Source organism: Bos mutus, chromosome 12 (genome assembly GCF_027580195.1).
Source record: "Bos mutus isolate GX-2022 chromosome 12, NWIPB_WYAK_1.1, whole genome shotgun sequence".
NCBI classification, from domain to species: Eukaryota; Metazoa; Chordata; class Mammalia; order Artiodactyla; family Bovidae; genus Bos; species Bos mutus.
In genome coordinates this window covers 36,264,191-36,280,688 of record NC_091628.1, presented here as the reverse complement: position 1 = coordinate 36,280,688, position 16,498 = coordinate 36,264,191, and the positions used below count along the sequence as shown (strand labels likewise).

Here is a 16,498-nt window from a genome sequence, read left to right as displayed (position 1 = left end):
TGAATATTTAATGGCAACATCTTACGCCAGTCTTATCATACAGGTTACAAGGAATTATTTTCATATCCTAAGTGCATCACGAGCAATAAGATGCCGACAGAGTTCATCATGGTGAGTACCAGTAGCTACCTTTGTCCTCTGTCTTCTCTCCGTCAGGCTTCAGTGGTTCTGCCAGTCTCCCCAAGAAGCCCTAGTCCTTCCATTTCTGTATGCGGATGGGCTCGTTTAGTTCATTAATAAAAGTGACATGAACTCATTAAGAAAATGGAAAATTAAAAAATAAAGAAAAAATCGTTCACAGTCCCACCATCTGAATACAATCAGCATTAACAGCTTTGAATGTTTTGCTCTGTCCCCTTTCTTTCTTTCTTTTTTTAAATTGAGCAAACTAGGAATGACCAATTGTGTCCTCGGTCCAGACTAGCTGGCAATCCCAGGGGTGTTTTGATGTAATAGTTCTTTGAAAACCGTAAAGAAACAAAGAAACGCCAACTAATAATATTATAGGTACTGTGTGACATGAAATAAACTAAAAGGATAGTTGTTCCACAAATGAATCATTAGGAAAGAATTTCCTTTCGGTGACAATAACCCTCACTAAGGGGTGTGCTTCAGTAAGTAATTACAGTTGGTGGTGAAGACACCCCAAAAGAAGTAAATGATTTTGCTTCAATTCCTCCAGTCTGCTACACCTACCATGGGAAACACAGATTTCTGGAAGACACTTCGATACTTAAGTTTGCTGTACCCTTCCCACGTGTTACGGAACATCCTCCTCATATCCGACGGGCACCTCCAGAACGAGAGCCTGACCTTGCAGCTCGTAAGAAGAAGCGTGCCACACACCAGGCTGTTCTCCTGTGGGGTCAGGTGAGCACAGGCGGGCCGGTCCCACGGGGAAAGTCAGCAGGTGGGAGCTGCTTGGTGCAGAGGGGCCAGCTCTGGGCTCTTGGCCCCGGCCGCTGCCTGGGTCTCAGAGCCTGAGCAGCCTCAGGTTAGCCGTGCCTCTGGGGGGGCACCTTCACCCTATTCTGTGAAGTGGAGATGACAGAGGGTCTAATAAATTTACTCTGAAAATCTCGTGAACTTGTATACATGGAAACAGCCAGCAAGCTCCACTTCAGTGTTGGAGACTGTTACTTGAATAATTGAACCTAACCTGGCAGGCCGGGCACACCCAGGGCTGATGGTCACCCCACCCCACCCCACCCCCGGCTGCTCTGTCCCTTCCCTGCACCGCTCTGACTGCTGCCATTTTCTCACTGGCATTTGCTCACCCTGCTGTGTACAGGAATCTTTCTCTAGAGAAGCTAAAACCCACGACTGTTGGGGTTCACTCCCTCCCCATTTATAGTTAATGTTTTTGCATTGAATTGAGGATTATGGTATAAAAATAAGGAAGACAGCGGAGAGCAGGGGCCATGCTGGCATTTGCACACAGCATGCCTGACCCTGCCCCCCTGCCCTCCCCTGCTGTGAGGTCACTGTCCTGACCAGTGGGCATCGGCCTCCCTGGGCAGGACGTCCTGCTGCACAGGCAGGGGTGAGGAGGGATGTCCAGGGCTCTCCTGTCCATAGTCATAGAGCAAAGGGAGCAGATCATGATTTGGGGGGGGAGGTGACCCTGAGCTTGGACACAGTTTGTCCAGTTTTTAATGTTTTCTACGGGTTTCTTCTTCATTTTATATGTACACATTCGTGTTCACATGTTAACCACATTTCGTGAGTCTTCAGGAGCAGAGACTGTTTATTCCACCTGTTTAACAAGTGGTCCTCTCAGGCTCACACGGCAACCTCACTAACCTGTAAAAGCTGTAAATACATATAGACTCTGTCTTAAGGATTTTCTAATCAGTGTTGTAATCAAATCAGTTAGTTTTTATCACCGAAGACATACCCACGTTATCAATAGGCTGAAGTATATTTCCAGAATATCTTTCTCAAACTCTTTTTCTGAAAAAATTATTGATCACTTGTCTAATACTTCAGGAGGAACTTCTCTAACAAAGTACTCTTGATTAGTTGTAGAATAATTGAGAGAAATGTAACAGAACATTGTCAATTAAATATCAAAGATTACATTTGCCGGAATGAAAGTTACTTCCTAGTTCTTTGTCATCTAAATGTGGACCAGATTTTAAGACACAGGCTTGGTTAACTCTTCTGTCAGCCTTGACTTTAGAATCAGCTGAGGGCAGCTTTGACATTCATTGAGAGTGGATCCCAATCACCATCCCTGTCACAAACACTCCGGAGGTTTCTCAGAATCATCTCCTCCCTCCTCCAGTGAATCAGAAGCCAGAAATTTATGCTTTTTTCTCTTGTGAAAGAGACATGAGTCTTCTGATATGTGGGAACTTGGATTACCCAGACCTGTAGATGTTTCCTACTTTCTGGCCTAAGTTTTATATCTGCCTTCAGCTGCAGAACATAACGTGTCTTCCACTGAGTCCTAAGCTGTGTCAGTATTCACTATGTGTACTTCAACATGTTTCTAAAATTCCGTTAAAACGTGAAATGTTATCAGTTCTACAGCAAATCGTCATGTCTTACGGAGTCTGTCCCACTATGGCGCTGGAGTATTTGAATATTTTAACTCAAAATCCAAACATAGCTGGAAAAAACAGGTATGTGTCTCAAACATCTTATTTCAGTCTTATGTTTAAATGTGGAAATCTTATCTTCTTAGAAATCTAGTGACAGTAACTTCTGTGTTTTCATCAATGGAAAAGGGAGCTAGAAAAAGGCAAAAAGGTACCCAAAGCATATGCAACCCACCCTTAGTTACCCCTAGCCTTCCCTCCCACCCTTAGTTACTGCTAGGCTTGCACAGGAAACACTCCACTGGGGCGTTCTTCTAGCTAACTTTTTTTTTTTTTTTTCCAATTTATGTATTATTGCATGGATACAAGCCTTAACCCTGGTTCTGACAACATGAATTCCTCTTCCCATCTTTAACCACTGATTACTATAAACCTCGGTGTACTGTTTATTTTAGCCACATGGAGCTTGGCCATTTATTCCATCTTGTCATCTGGATGAGCTTCAGATTCAAAACACACACTAACCAGAGCCCTGCAGGCAGTTGTAGCTAGTGGTTTGATTTCTGCTTTATATAATGTCATGGGTTGGTTTTTAAAAGTGAAATATTACACGTTTTTTTGGCTCAGATTAATTTTTTATTGTGGCAAAATATACATAAACTTTACCATTTTCAGGTGTACAATTCAGGGTTATTAAGTGAACTCACAGTATTGTGTAGCCATCACCATGATCTAGCTCCAGAACATTTCCATCATCCCAAACAGGAAGTCTATCCCTAATTCTTTTCTTTTTTTGGCTGTGCCATGTGGCATGTAGCAATCTTAGTTCCCTGACCAAGGATCAAACCTGTGCCTCTGCAGTGAAAGCACAGAGTCTCAACCACTGGGAACCCAGGGAAACCCCCTACCCCTGGTTAAACAATGACTCCTCACCCCTGCTCCCCCAACCCCCTGGCACCCACCCTCTTCTGTCTCTGTAAATTTAGCTCCTCTAGGAACCTCATATCAGTGGAATCCAGCAATGTTTGTCTTTTTGTGCCTGGCTTATTTCATTTGGCATAGTGTTTTTGAGGTCCATTCATGTTGTAGTATATGTCAGAATTTTGTACCTTTTTAAGGCTGAAAAATACTCCATTATATGTATACACCACATTTTGTGTATCCATTTATTGTCACTAGACCCTGGGGTTGTTTCTGCCTTTTGACTGTGAATCATACTGACCTGATGATTGGTGTACAGGCATGTGTTGGAGGCCCTAATTTCAGTACCCAGAAGTGGGATTGCTAAGTCATGTGGTAACTGCACTTAGTGTTTTAAGAGCTGCCATTCTGCGGAGAAGGCAATGGCACCCCACTCCAGTACTTCTGCCTGGAAAATCCCATGGACGGAGGAGCCTGGTAGGCTGCAGTCCATGGGGTCGCTGAGGGTCGGACACGACTGAAGCGACTTTGCAGCAGCAGCATACTGTTGTTCACTGGCATTTTACATTCCCACTAGCAGTGTGCCAAGGTTCCAGTTTATTCCACATCTGCATCAACACTTATTTTCACACTTTTTGATTTTATATAGCCCTCCCAATGGATGTGAATTTGTATCTAATTAAGGTTTCGATTTGCATTTCCCTAGTAACAACATGTTTTCATGTGCTGATTGGCCATTAGCATATCTTCTTTGGAGAAATGTCTATTCAAGTCCTTTGTAGGGTTAATTTTTATAACTGGAATCTACTACACGACAAAGTTGTTTATTGGTAATTAATTAATAGAATAATTCTAAGATGGTTTGTGAATTTAAATTGTGTGCTAGTGCTATTATTAAAAATTTGACTTAGGAGGCCGGGAGTGCGCGTGGACCCAGCTGGCGCTGAGCTGGGGTGGTACGATGAACGGTTGGGTGGCTCGGGGTCTAGCTCGGCGTGCTGCGGCCCTAGGCCTGGGGCTGCAAATTTAAAAAAAAAAAAAAAAATTTGACTTAGAATCCTGTTGGAAATATACCCAGTAGCAGGAAGGAGGGGAAAAAAAGAGCTACAATTCCCAAAGGACAGAATGTAAAGTCATTTTTAAGTGTTAGGTAACTATTTTCTGAATGTAACACTGAAAGAGAAATAACTCCTCTTGATAAATAGATAGAAGCCCAGATGGATAGGCTGAGTTCTCCCAGTTGCCACTCGGTCTCCGTCAAATGGCAGCAGCTGAGCACGGACACGCCCACACCCCTGCAGGCCCCCACCCAGGTGCAGTCCCTGTTCCACAGCGAGCGACTCCTTGTCTACGGGCTCACTCCTCACTGTACACAGGTGAGGAGCACGCAGGCTTTTTATTATGGGAACAGCAATGTGTTTTGCTAATAACTTTCTTTTTCTTTTTTCTTCCCTTTCCTTTACCCCCAAGTCATAATATGCTACACAGTTTTTCCTGGGATCACAGTGCTTGGTTAACCAAGGGCACTGGAGAGCCTCTTAATTCTCATTAAAATCACTGAAAGAATCACTGTTGAACTAACCAGGACATTATGAAGTAGAAAAACTATAAGGAATTTTTTTTCCCATTTCAGGCAACTCTACATGCGCTGATTCAAGAGAGAGAGTATTCTACAGTGGTGTCAACTACTGAACTTCAGAAGACAACTGGAACGGTGAGATTAAAAACTTAAACTGTGCACTCACTGTTTTTGAAAGTTAAAATAATTCTGTATTTTCCTATTTAATGCACCACGTCCTTCCTGCATTGTTTTCTGTGTTGACATCTTAGCACCTGATGTGATGTGGAGGGTTGTTATCTCCACAAGCGAGGACACTGACCATCAGTTTCTAAGGCAGCAGCTCTTCATCCGGGGTCTTGAGTCCAGGAGTAACCACAGGGGCATGAGTGGGCATAAATAACTGCAGTTAAACCTGGTGTTTTGTGAATGAAACCTTTAAAGGTGGTTCTCAAAGATGTGCATGTCTCCCTACAAGTTCAGTGTACCTGCAGTGCCTGGTCCTTGCCTCTTATTTTAGAATACTGAGTATAACTGTACTGGATTGCCGGGGACCAGCCCCAGCTGATCCAGGGTATTCGAAGGAGAGACGGCCTAGGCGACTATTTATATGCTAATTAGAGATATAAAGAATAATAGAATGAGGATAGCTCTGTAGGAAAATTCAGTGGAGAAAAGAGGCTGAGTAGCTTGGTTTACGCGGGAGACCAATAAAACTTCAAGACAAGAAGTTTGCACCACTTACGTAGGCCGCAGGCGCCCTCTCAAATAGCGGAAGGTGCCTCACCCTAGACACCTTCTCGAATGGGTCTTAGAAACCCAGGCATAATTAGTAAGCGTGGTGGGTTCCGCGCTCCAGATGGAGACTCAGCTGGAAGTTAAAGGGAAGAATGACATGGGGAGACCAAGCGCTGGTGAGCAAGGCCCGTAGCTTTATTTTTAACAGGGGCTTTTATATCCTAAGTTACACATAGAGGATAATAGGGGATGCAAAGTAAGCAGTCTTTGATTCTTATCAAAAACCAGGGTTTCTTTCCTGCAAATTTATCGTATACAAATGGTTTAGGTGATTTACATCATCTTCTGGCCAGAAGGCCTACTAACATTTTATGACTCTTGACAAGGACTTATCAACAAAGACTTATTTTCTCTAAGAGTAATTATTTTAAGGTTTGGCGCCATCTTCCAAAGATAAAATTGCATTCCTATAGGGCGGATGTGTAATGGGTTTACAACAAAGGAAAGAATTTATTACCTTAAGGGTCTAAAGTTACTAACACCAAGGCCACTACTTATTTTTTCTACATACCCACTATTAATTAATACACATTCAAGGATACAATTCAGAGGATGTGAAAACTTGGCAACAAGCATTGACTCATCAATGAAATCCTTTACTAGTTTATTCTGACAGTTTTTAACTCTCTGAGAGGCTCTAAGCTATTTGAATACCTTAAGCTTTCCGTGCCTCTCGAGGCTGGGAGACTGTAAACAATCGTATGCATAGCTGCAGGAGTCTGGGTAAACTTGTCAGGCGAGTTAGAGAGCCATCTGAGGGGTTTGGATTTAAACACTCCTAATTGCCCAGGACCTTTATTAATTGGAGCTGTAAGTTAACTCTTTGACAGAGAGAGCGAGATGGTGGTAGGGGACAGCCCCCAGTAAAGTCAGAGGTGAGAGCACAAAGCAATAAAGTAGGCAGACTCTGGTTTTTTGGGGGGTAGATGCTCGAGAATATCCGGGGACTCCTGAGGCTCGATCCCGCCTTTGCATATGCCGAGCCTCCTTCCTCATGACCTTTGTCACGAGTGGAATGCCTCACCGGCTCCCAGCACTGGATGATAAATAAAACATTGTATATTGAGGATGTGTTTTTGTTTTTCCTATTTTTGGATTAAAAGCAAATGAATTTGTAGTATTTGCATTAGTACCAAATCTGCTATAGTTAGATCTGGAAAACTCCTAAGCTGTCTATGCTGTATGCCTGGAGAATTCCATGGACAGAGGAGCCCAGTGAGCTACAGTCCATGGGGTTGAAAAGAGTCAGACACGACTGAGGCAGTAACTACTACTACTATTCATAGGAGTATTTATATAACCAGACAACCATTCCTTATTTATATCTATATAATCAGACATTGCTGTGGCTCAGTGGTAAAGAATCCACCTGCCGATGCGGGGGACGAAGGTTTGATCCCTGGGTCGGGAAGATCCCCTGGAGAAGGAAATGGCAACCCACTCTAGTATTCTTGCCTGGGAAATCCCATGGACAGAGGAACCCAGCAGGCTACAATCCACGAGGTCACAAAAGAGTTGGACATGACTTAGTGACTAAACAATAACAACAACAACAACAAAACTAAAGCAAAGCTTTCATTTTGGCATTGAATGAAAACTTATTACTTGCCAATGACTTATGTATAGAATTTAAGGGTATCTTTGTATTGTCTGAAAAACTGAATCTCAGTGGGATTTTACCTGGGAGCAGGTCATTTTCCATAAAGTCACAATTTTTATAGTTGTCTTTCCACTGTGAATCGTGGCCTTACCAGTAAAAAATGGCAGGAGTTGGAATTGTCACTGATGGGAGACGTTGCCTTTTGAGTCCTGTTGTTTCAGCCATTTGAGGAAAGGGTGGTGCCCTGGCCCTTGACTTCCTGGTGCTCTGTCTGTGGCCCCTTCAGAGTGGAGATCACAGGCAGGCCTCACAGCCCTGGGCTGGCTCTTCCAGTAGAGCAGGTCACAAGTGTATAGAAAATGCCAACTATAGGGACAGAATGGAGACGAATGGGTGCCAGGACTGGAGGTGACTGCACAGCGACACGACACGAGGTTTTAGTGGGAAGAAATCCCCTTGTCTGTGTTTCAGTGGTGCTCACACACCGTCTGTATGCATGTATACTCAGTCACTTCAGTCGTGTCTGAATCTTTGTGACCCCATGGACTGTAACCCACCAGGCTCCTCTGTCCATGGGATTCTCCAAGCAAAAATACTGGAGTGGGTTGCCATGCCCTCCTCCCAGGGATCTTCCCAACCCAGCGATCAAACCCTGATCTTCTGCATTGCAGGCAGATTCTTTTCAGCTGAGCCACCAGGGAAGCCCCCACATACAGTCTGTGAAAGTGAAAGTCGCTCAGTCATGTCCGACTCTTTGCGACCCCATGGACTATACAGTCCGTGGAATTCTCCAGGCCAGAATGCTGGAGTGGTAGCCTTTCCCTTCTCCAGGGGATCTTCCCAACCCAGGGATCAAACCCAGGTCTCTCACATTGCAGGCGGATTCTTTGCCAGCTGAACCACCAGGGAAGCCCACACAGAGTCTACATTAGTTAAAACTTATCAACCTGCACACCTAAAGGGGGTGAATTTCATTGTATGCAAATGCATCTCAATTATGTAAATAATTTCCTATGTATGACATGAATTAGAATCTTTTTTCCTTTGGTGCCTGAACAGATGATTCACAAGCTGGCAGCTCGAGCTCTGATAAGAGATTATGAAGATGGCATTCTCCACGAAAACGAAGTGAATCACGAGGTTTGCTTTTTCATGTGAAAGCCATTGTCTGTTTTTTTGGCCTTTCTTGAGTTGCTTTATCCTTGGAAATGTGAATGAGGATCAGCAGATGGAAAGGGACCCCTGTCATCATTGCCGTGTTTTCCATCCCGGGGTGCAGGGTGCCCCATAGTTACTGGATTTAGTTTTTAGTTAGCTTATTGAATGAATTATTGACAGAACAAAGGAAACTCAGATGCCTCCCTCAGTGCCTGTAAAGACACCACCTAGGTGCTTGTGTGTTGTAGGGTGAATGTCTCCATCTGTGATGAAAAGGCCAGGTCTGGGGGGCTGAGCCGCCTGGGGAGCTCAGCAGAGCCAAGCCCACCTTGCCCCCCCATCACTGAGCCACTCTGAGGCCCTGGCAGGGGACTCCCTCTGCTACCCCATACCCAGATGACTGCTGTCAAATGATGGCTGGAGCATTAGCGCTCAGCACACTCCTCCCCAGGCAGTTGGTTCCCTCAGAGGTCAGCACCCTCCTTCTCACCCTCAGGTCAGCAGCCTTGGTCCTGCTTTGCTCAGGGTCCTTTTCCATCTGAGGGCAGCTGACCAGCCGCACTGGCAAACCAGCCTGGACCAGTCCCTCTACCTCCTGACACCCCTGGGCTCCTCATCTTTACAGTGAGAGACAGACTCAATGTGACAGGTCTTGGCAGCTCAGCATCCTTGACCTTGAGGGCTCCTTATAAACACACCACAAGCCACAAGAAGCTCATGAATATGAATTGCTGTTTCTGTACTTTAGCCTCTCGTTGAGCCCAATTTTTGCAGGAAATGGCAGGTTAGCCACTTGAGATACTTAGGCAGAGCCATCGACTCAATGTTGCGTTGGAAATCCTAATTATAAAATTGCTGCTAAGTCACTTCAGTCGTGTCTGACTCTGTGCGACCCCATAGACGGCAGCCCACCAGGCTCCCCCATCCCTGGGATTCTCCAGGCAAGAACACTGGAGTGGGTTGCCATTTCCTTCTCCAATGCAGGAAAGTGAAAAGTGAAAGTGAAGTCGCTCAGTCGTGTCCGACTTTTAGCGACCCCATGGACTACAGCCTACCAGGCTCCTCCATCCATGGGATTTTCCAGGCAAGAGTACTGGAGTGGGGTGCCATTATCTACTTCTTATTGAAAGACACCTTTTTGTATTATGTAGTATTCATTTAACTGGTCAATAGGACATGATTTCATTTGTTATTCATTATTATTCTGTCTTATTATTCATTTTTCTTAGATGAAGAAGCAAACTTTAAAATCTCTGATTATTAAACTCAGTAAAGAAAACTCTCTCATAACACAGTTTACAAGCTTTGTGGCTGTGGAGAAAAGGGTATGTATTGTTAATTCACCGTCATTTTATCTATATTTGCGGGCTAAGAAGATGATTCTTGCCTTTGCTGTCACTGGTGGCCCCTGCGTCTGTGAAAAGCAGCAGAAAGCCTCTTATCCACGCAGGGCACAGGGCTTGCGTGATCTCTGCGTGAGTTACCTATGCTGTTATTTTAATGTTACAGTTGAATTAGTACACAATTAATAAAGATGAGAAATGCCAAAAATGTAACAAATTGTTGAATATGTGAATTTTAAGATATACTACAATTTGTTACATTTTTGGCATTTCTCACCTTTATTAATTCTTGACCCTCAGAAAATAAGAGAGGCCTGGGCTCCCCTTACCCTGTGAGTGGCCCTTTCGTCTACACAGTTTGAGAGGAGAGCCCTCCAAGGCACTTGGTACAGCACCACCCAGCAGGTGCTCTATGAAGGGGACCCTCACCCCAACCTGACCATCTTCTCCCCCAGGACACAGGATCCAGTCCGACCCCCAAACATATTCCAAACCAAACGTTCATGAGGCTTTAGAATTTGTAATAATAATTTAATGTGATAATGTCTGTTTTCTCTTTACCTGATTGTTATTCAATATAGTATGGTAATGAGTCACCTTCTCCTGATATTCCAAATACTTTGGAACTTATTGCCAAAGAAGACATAGATTTTCTGCCATACATGAGCTGGGAGGGGGAACAACCAGATGCCAGCAGGATGCAGGTGAGTGTTGATTACAAATCAATTGATATAATTGTGTGTACAAGTTGTGATTACAAATCAATTGATACAATTGATCAATTGTGTGCTCATGCTTTTATGATGGTAAGGGGAACCCTTCGCTAAAATAGCACCCTTTTGATCTGTATACGCAGATACTGATGTCTCCCTGATGATGGGAATTTTTGCACATTTTTAAAAATGCTGTTATGTGAGAAAGGCTCCATTTACAAATGTAGCTATAAAGTGCAAAAGAGGAACAATAGTGGTTACAGACAAACTGTGGTTCAGGAAGCCAAAGGCCTTATCTCTAAGAGTGACAGGCAGTTCATCCTGAAAGTAGTGATAAAAGCCTATCTAATTATCTAACTTCACCACCAATATTTATTAAAGTTTGTAGTGCTTTATGCTGTGGCCTTTGTGACCACATGATAGAAGTTGAGAAGCACAGCTTAAATAAAAACTGGAAGATGTTAGTCACTAGTCATGTCCAACTCTTTGCAACCCCATGGACTCCCACCAAGCTCCTCTATCCTTGGAATTCTCCAGGCAAGAATACTGGAGTAGGTTGCCATTCCCTTCTCCAGGGAAATAAAACCTGGAAGATATATACAAAAGCAAAGGAACAAAACAGTGGTAGTAAGACTCTGGAGTATCCAAATTAGAGAAGTAAAACTGCCAAAATCTAAGGATTTAAAATCCAAGGGAAAAAATTTATGTGCTTCCAAGGTGGGCCTAGTGCTAAAGAACCTGCCTGCTGACACAGGAGACATAATAGACACCAGTTTGATCCCTGGGTCAGAAAGATCCCCTGGAGGAGGGCATGGCAACTCACTCCAGTATTCTTGCCTGAAAAATCCCATGGACAGAGGTGCCTACAATTGGCGGGCTACAATCCATGGGGTTGCAAAGAGTCTGACACAACTCGGCAACTAAAGAACAAAATGTAAAGGATCTTGGCTAGCTAAAACACCTTTGAAAAGGAAGAAGAGGTTGGAGGCCTTACACCATGTGATATTGAGGCTTACTATAAAGCCACAGTAAGTAGGAAAGTGTGGTATTAACATAAAATGGACATCTAGACCATTGGAACAGCATGGAGAATCTAGAAATATATCCAGATATATAGGGCCAATTGTCTACAGAGGCCCAAGGCTATTCAATGGGGGAAAACGATCTTTTTAAAAAAAGATTCTGAAAAGATTGTATAGTCATGTACCAAAAAACAAAACAAAACCCCTCTACCCTTAGTTCACTCCATATAAAAAGATTGACTGGATTATTGGCTTGATTATTGGCTTAAATGTAATAGCTGAAACCTGAGTATCTGGGAAGAAAACAGGAGAAAACCTTAATGAGCTAGGGTTGTACAAAGCTTTCCTAAATTTAAAGAACAAACCACAAAAAAAAATTTGTGAACTGGACTTTATTAATATCAAAAACTTTTATTCTTCAGAAGACACTGTTAAGAAAATGAAAGGGCAGACCACAGACTGGGAGAAAATGTTTGCAAAACATATCTGACAAATATGTTTATCTAAAATATATAAAGAAGTCTTACAATCCGATAATAAGAAAACAACCCAGTAAAAAAAAATAAGCAAAAGATCATTTTAGAAAACTCTCAGTTTCTTAAAGAGTTAACTATACACCTATCATTTGACCCAGCCAAATGAAATGAAAGTATGTGTTTACACAAAGACTTGCGCATGAGTATTCATTGTGGCTTTACTTGTAGCAGCCAGAAGTTGGACACAACCATCAGGAGATAAATGAGTAAACAAATTGTGGTACAGCCTTACGAGAGTAACTACTCAGCAGTAGAAAGGAGAAATAGTCTCTCAGCCGTGTCTGACTCTTTGCAACCCAGTAGACTGTAGCCTGCCAGGCTCCTCTGTCCATGGCGTTCTCCAGGCAAGAATACTGGAATGTATTGCCATTCCCTTCTCCAGAGGATCTTCCTGACCCAAGGATTGAACCCAGATCTTCTGCATTGCAGGCAGTTTCTTTACCATCTGAGCTACAGGGAAGTCCTGTAGCTCAAAAAAAGGTTAAAAAGGAGAATTAACCATTGATATATACAACAACATGGATAAATGTCAGGGCAGTTATACTAAGTAAAAGTCAAAGAATATAAGCTGTAAGCTTCCATTGACACAAAATATGTGCAAACCAATCTGAAGTTACAGAAAGCAAGGAGGAGGAGTGAGATGGGGCACAAAAGGGCACGCTAAAGGAGTGTGTGCTGAATATGTCATTGCCCTCGTTGTGACAATGGTCTCAGGGATGTATATTTATGCCAGAACTCATCACTCTAAGATGTAGTTGTTTATGTCAATTATACCCAAATAAATCTATTTTGAATATCTAATTAGCTTTAACCAAATTGCCTGTTTGCGTGTCCAACTCTGTGGCCCCATGGACTGTAGCCCATCAGGTTCCTCTGTCCATGGAATTTTCCAGGCAAGAATACTGGAATGGGTTGCCATTTCCTACTCCAGGGGATCTACCCAACCCAGAGATCAAACCCGCCTGTCTTGCATCTCTTGCATTGGTAGGCAGATTCTTTATCTCTAGAGCCACCTGAAAGCCCAAATTGCCACTACATAGGTTATATCAGTTCACTCTCCCATCAGAAGCACTTGAGAGGCTGTTACTCTATTCTCTCTTTAACCCAGTATATTATTCAAATTTTTGATCTTTACAGATCTGATAGGTTGAAAGTATATTAGTGATATTTTAATTTTCATTTATTTCTTTATGAATGAAAAGGAACATGTTTTCATATTCCTAAGAGCCCACATATTCATCTTTTCTAGGTATCGTCCATTAATGTCTTTTACCTTTTTAAATTGTGAGATTAGTCATTTTCTTGTTTATCTTAGGAAAATTATATTTTGTAGGGAAATTAGGCCTTTATGATACGAGTTGCAAAAATTTCTCAGTTTGTCATTTGTATTCTGATGTTGCTTATCATCATTTTGTCATGCAGATATTTTAATGAAGTCAAGCATTTTCATCTTTGGGTTTCTTTGTTTTGTATTGCTTTGTCTTTTGTCATGCTTAGAAATCTTTCCTTCAGATATTATGCTTTATAAAAATTTCCCATGATTTCTTTCTTTAAATAGTTGTATGGCTTCATGTTTAGTTGAAATTTTCTTTCCTGGTATAAGATGGGACATATGGGAACAACTTTATTCCTTTCCAGATGACTTCCAACTTTCTCCAGCACCATTTATTAAATAAGTCTTCTTTTCCTCTAATTGATTTTAGGAATCTTTGTTGTCTTTATCATCTCCTAACTCCCCACTTGTGTTAGGATCTGTTGCTGGACCCTGTATTCTGTTTCCTAGATCACTCTGTTATAATTGTAATTTTATAAAAGTCTTTAATGTCTGATGGGTCTGGTCCATCACTTGCTCTTTTTTCACTTTACTCATCTAATTAAGAAAAATTAAACCAGAAAAATTTAAATATTATTTTAAATGTGTGTCTTGTCCTGTGTCCTGCAGTATTAATTATATGTGCTGAGCTGTGCTTAGTCTCTCAGGCATGTCTGACTGTGTGTGGCCCCATGGACTGTAGCTTACAAGGCTCCTCTGTCCATGGGGATTCTCCAGGCAAGAATACTGGAATGGGTTGTCATGCCCTCCTCCAGGGCATCTTCCCAACCCAGGGATTGAACCCAGGTCTCCCACATTGCAGGCGGATTGTTTATCCTCTGAGTCACAAGGGAATCCCAAGAAGACTGGAAGGGGTAGCCTATCCCTTCTCCAGGGGAGCTTCCCAACCCAGGAATTGAACTTGGGTCTCCGGCATCACAGGAAGATTCTTTACCAGCAGAGCTACCAGGGAAGCCCCATTAATTATTTAAATATACACATTTGTCTGAACTGGGAAGGGACTACTCCTTTTAAAAAAAAAAACCTCATTTACATTGGTAAAACTAAAAGCTGATTATTTTCAAGATATCTCAAGGACTAGTAATTCATATAAAATTTGATTTTATTTACATGTATGTTTTTAAGGAATACTCTTAAAATTTATTCAGATAATAGTAGTGACAGCATCCCTCATTCTCTTTTTTTTATATATTTTCATATTCTAATATAAAAGACATTAATTTACTTAAAGCTTTGGAGTTTTTTTTTTCAGTTTTCTCATTTTCTTAATATTTCTTAAAGCAGTATAAAAGACTGGAATAATTTCATTCTATCAGTTTATTTTAGGGCTGCTAAGTTGCTTTAGTTGTGTCCAACTCTCTGTGACCCCATGGACTATAGCCCACCAGGCTCCTCTGTCCATGGGATTCTCCAGGCAAGAATACTGGAGTGGGTTGCCATGCCCTCCTCCAGTGGATCTTCCCAAACCAGGGATTGAACCTGCATCTTTTATGTCTCTTGCATTGGCAGGTTGGGTTCTTTACCACCAGTGCCACCTGGAAAGCCCATTTTAGGACTAATTTGACACTATAATATTGCTTATTGTCAAGTCTTTGGCAAGTCTCTTTTATGGTCCTCAGTTTCCTCTTGTGGAAAATAAGGGATGTTTAAAATTCTGTGATTCTAAGAACAGAGAGAGATTAAGATATTTGGTGTATTTACCACTGATATTGTCTCCAGCTCTCCAACTCCATGTCTGTAAATGAGGGCACTATAGGTAAGTGACCCTGAGTGTCTGGTCTTCTCAGTGCCCTGGGACAGACAGTTTCATCAGTGCTGAGAGGTCAGCTCCTAGGAAGCCTGGCTTCTTGATCATCATCCACTTAACCTGTGCTTTCCTTATATTGTCACTTCTCTTTCTGGCAGACACTTTCAGCATCGTCTGAATGGAACCAAGAACCCAAACGTAAATGTAAACGTAAACAGACTAAAAAGAAGCGTTCATCACTTAAGATGATACTTTCTGAAGATTTTGAAGCCTTTAGCTCAGATGCCCCAGAAGAATCTGAAGCGGTCAGTTTTGTCTTCAGGGATGCGGAGGAGCCCTGGGGTTTGGGTCCGATGGAGTCATCTAAACAAACAGAAGTTAAACCACAATTCACAGAAGCTATCTCACAGAAAACGGCCGTTTCTGACATTCCTACTGCCCCTAGTTTCTTAACTACACCCCTCCATGTTGGCTCTGGTTTCTACCTTCAGGCCAGTTCAGCACTGTTTGGTTCTCCAGCTGGTCCCAAACACTTCGGTTCCCCTAAGAAGTACCTGGAAATGGGCAGTGGTGCCGACATTTCCCTGGACATGGCATCTTTTCCCAGGCTGCATCTCCAGGGGTCACCTTTGCAACTTGCTGCTGCTCCCAGGGTCTCGTTTAGCTCCAGGTCTCAGCTGCCCAAAACCAATCAAGGGGGTGCCACAGGCTTCAGTGCCCTCACTACCCTTCAGCCAGACCCTCTCTCACGGCCGAATCTTTTTTCCTGTTCTGCAAGTCTTCTCCCTTGTCCACTTGTAAAGTCTGTCTTTTCTTCCCCTGCCTCTCCTCCCTCCCTACCCAGGGGCGTTGTTCCCCCTCCTCCCCCTCTACCTGGGTGGTGTGGTGTTCTTCCTTCTCCCCCTCTTCCCCCTCTAACTGGGGGACTTGTTCCCCCTCCTCCCCCTCTACCTGGGTGGGGTGGTGTTCCTCCTCCTCCCCATCTTCCCCCTCTATCTGGAGGAATTGTTCCCCCTCCTCCCCCTCTATCTCAGGGGGTTGGCATTCCTCCTCCCCCTCCTCCCCCTCTTTCCTCTCCTCTTCCCTCTCACCATCTCCCATCTCCTAGGAGTGCCAGTTATAAGCTGCCAGTGGCTCCATCTGGCCCTGCTGAGGATGCCCGGCCGGACATTCCTCTGTTAGCTGTGTATGATAAACCTTTGTCATTAGACTCCCTCAATATGACT

The 16,498-nt window shown here is 43.1% G+C and overlaps 1 protein-coding gene across 1 annotated transcript in view; it reads left to right on the top strand.

Moving 5' to 3' along the window:
- The window catches only part of PARP4 (poly(ADP-ribose) polymerase family member 4), a 77,103-nt gene that overhangs the window by 44,572 nt on the left and 16,033 nt on the right, over nucleotides 1-16,498 (top strand). The window contains 9 exon segments of the mRNA XM_070380564.1: nucleotides 44-111; nucleotides 683-870; nucleotides 2,528-2,627; nucleotides 4,670-4,840; nucleotides 5,098-5,178; nucleotides 8,480-8,560; nucleotides 9,808-9,903; nucleotides 10,503-10,625; nucleotides 15,431-16,498. Of these exon segments, the coding sequence (XP_070236665.1) occupies nucleotides 44-111; nucleotides 683-870; nucleotides 2,528-2,627; nucleotides 4,670-4,840; nucleotides 5,098-5,178; nucleotides 8,480-8,560; nucleotides 9,808-9,903; nucleotides 10,503-10,625; nucleotides 15,431-16,498 (1,976 nt within the window).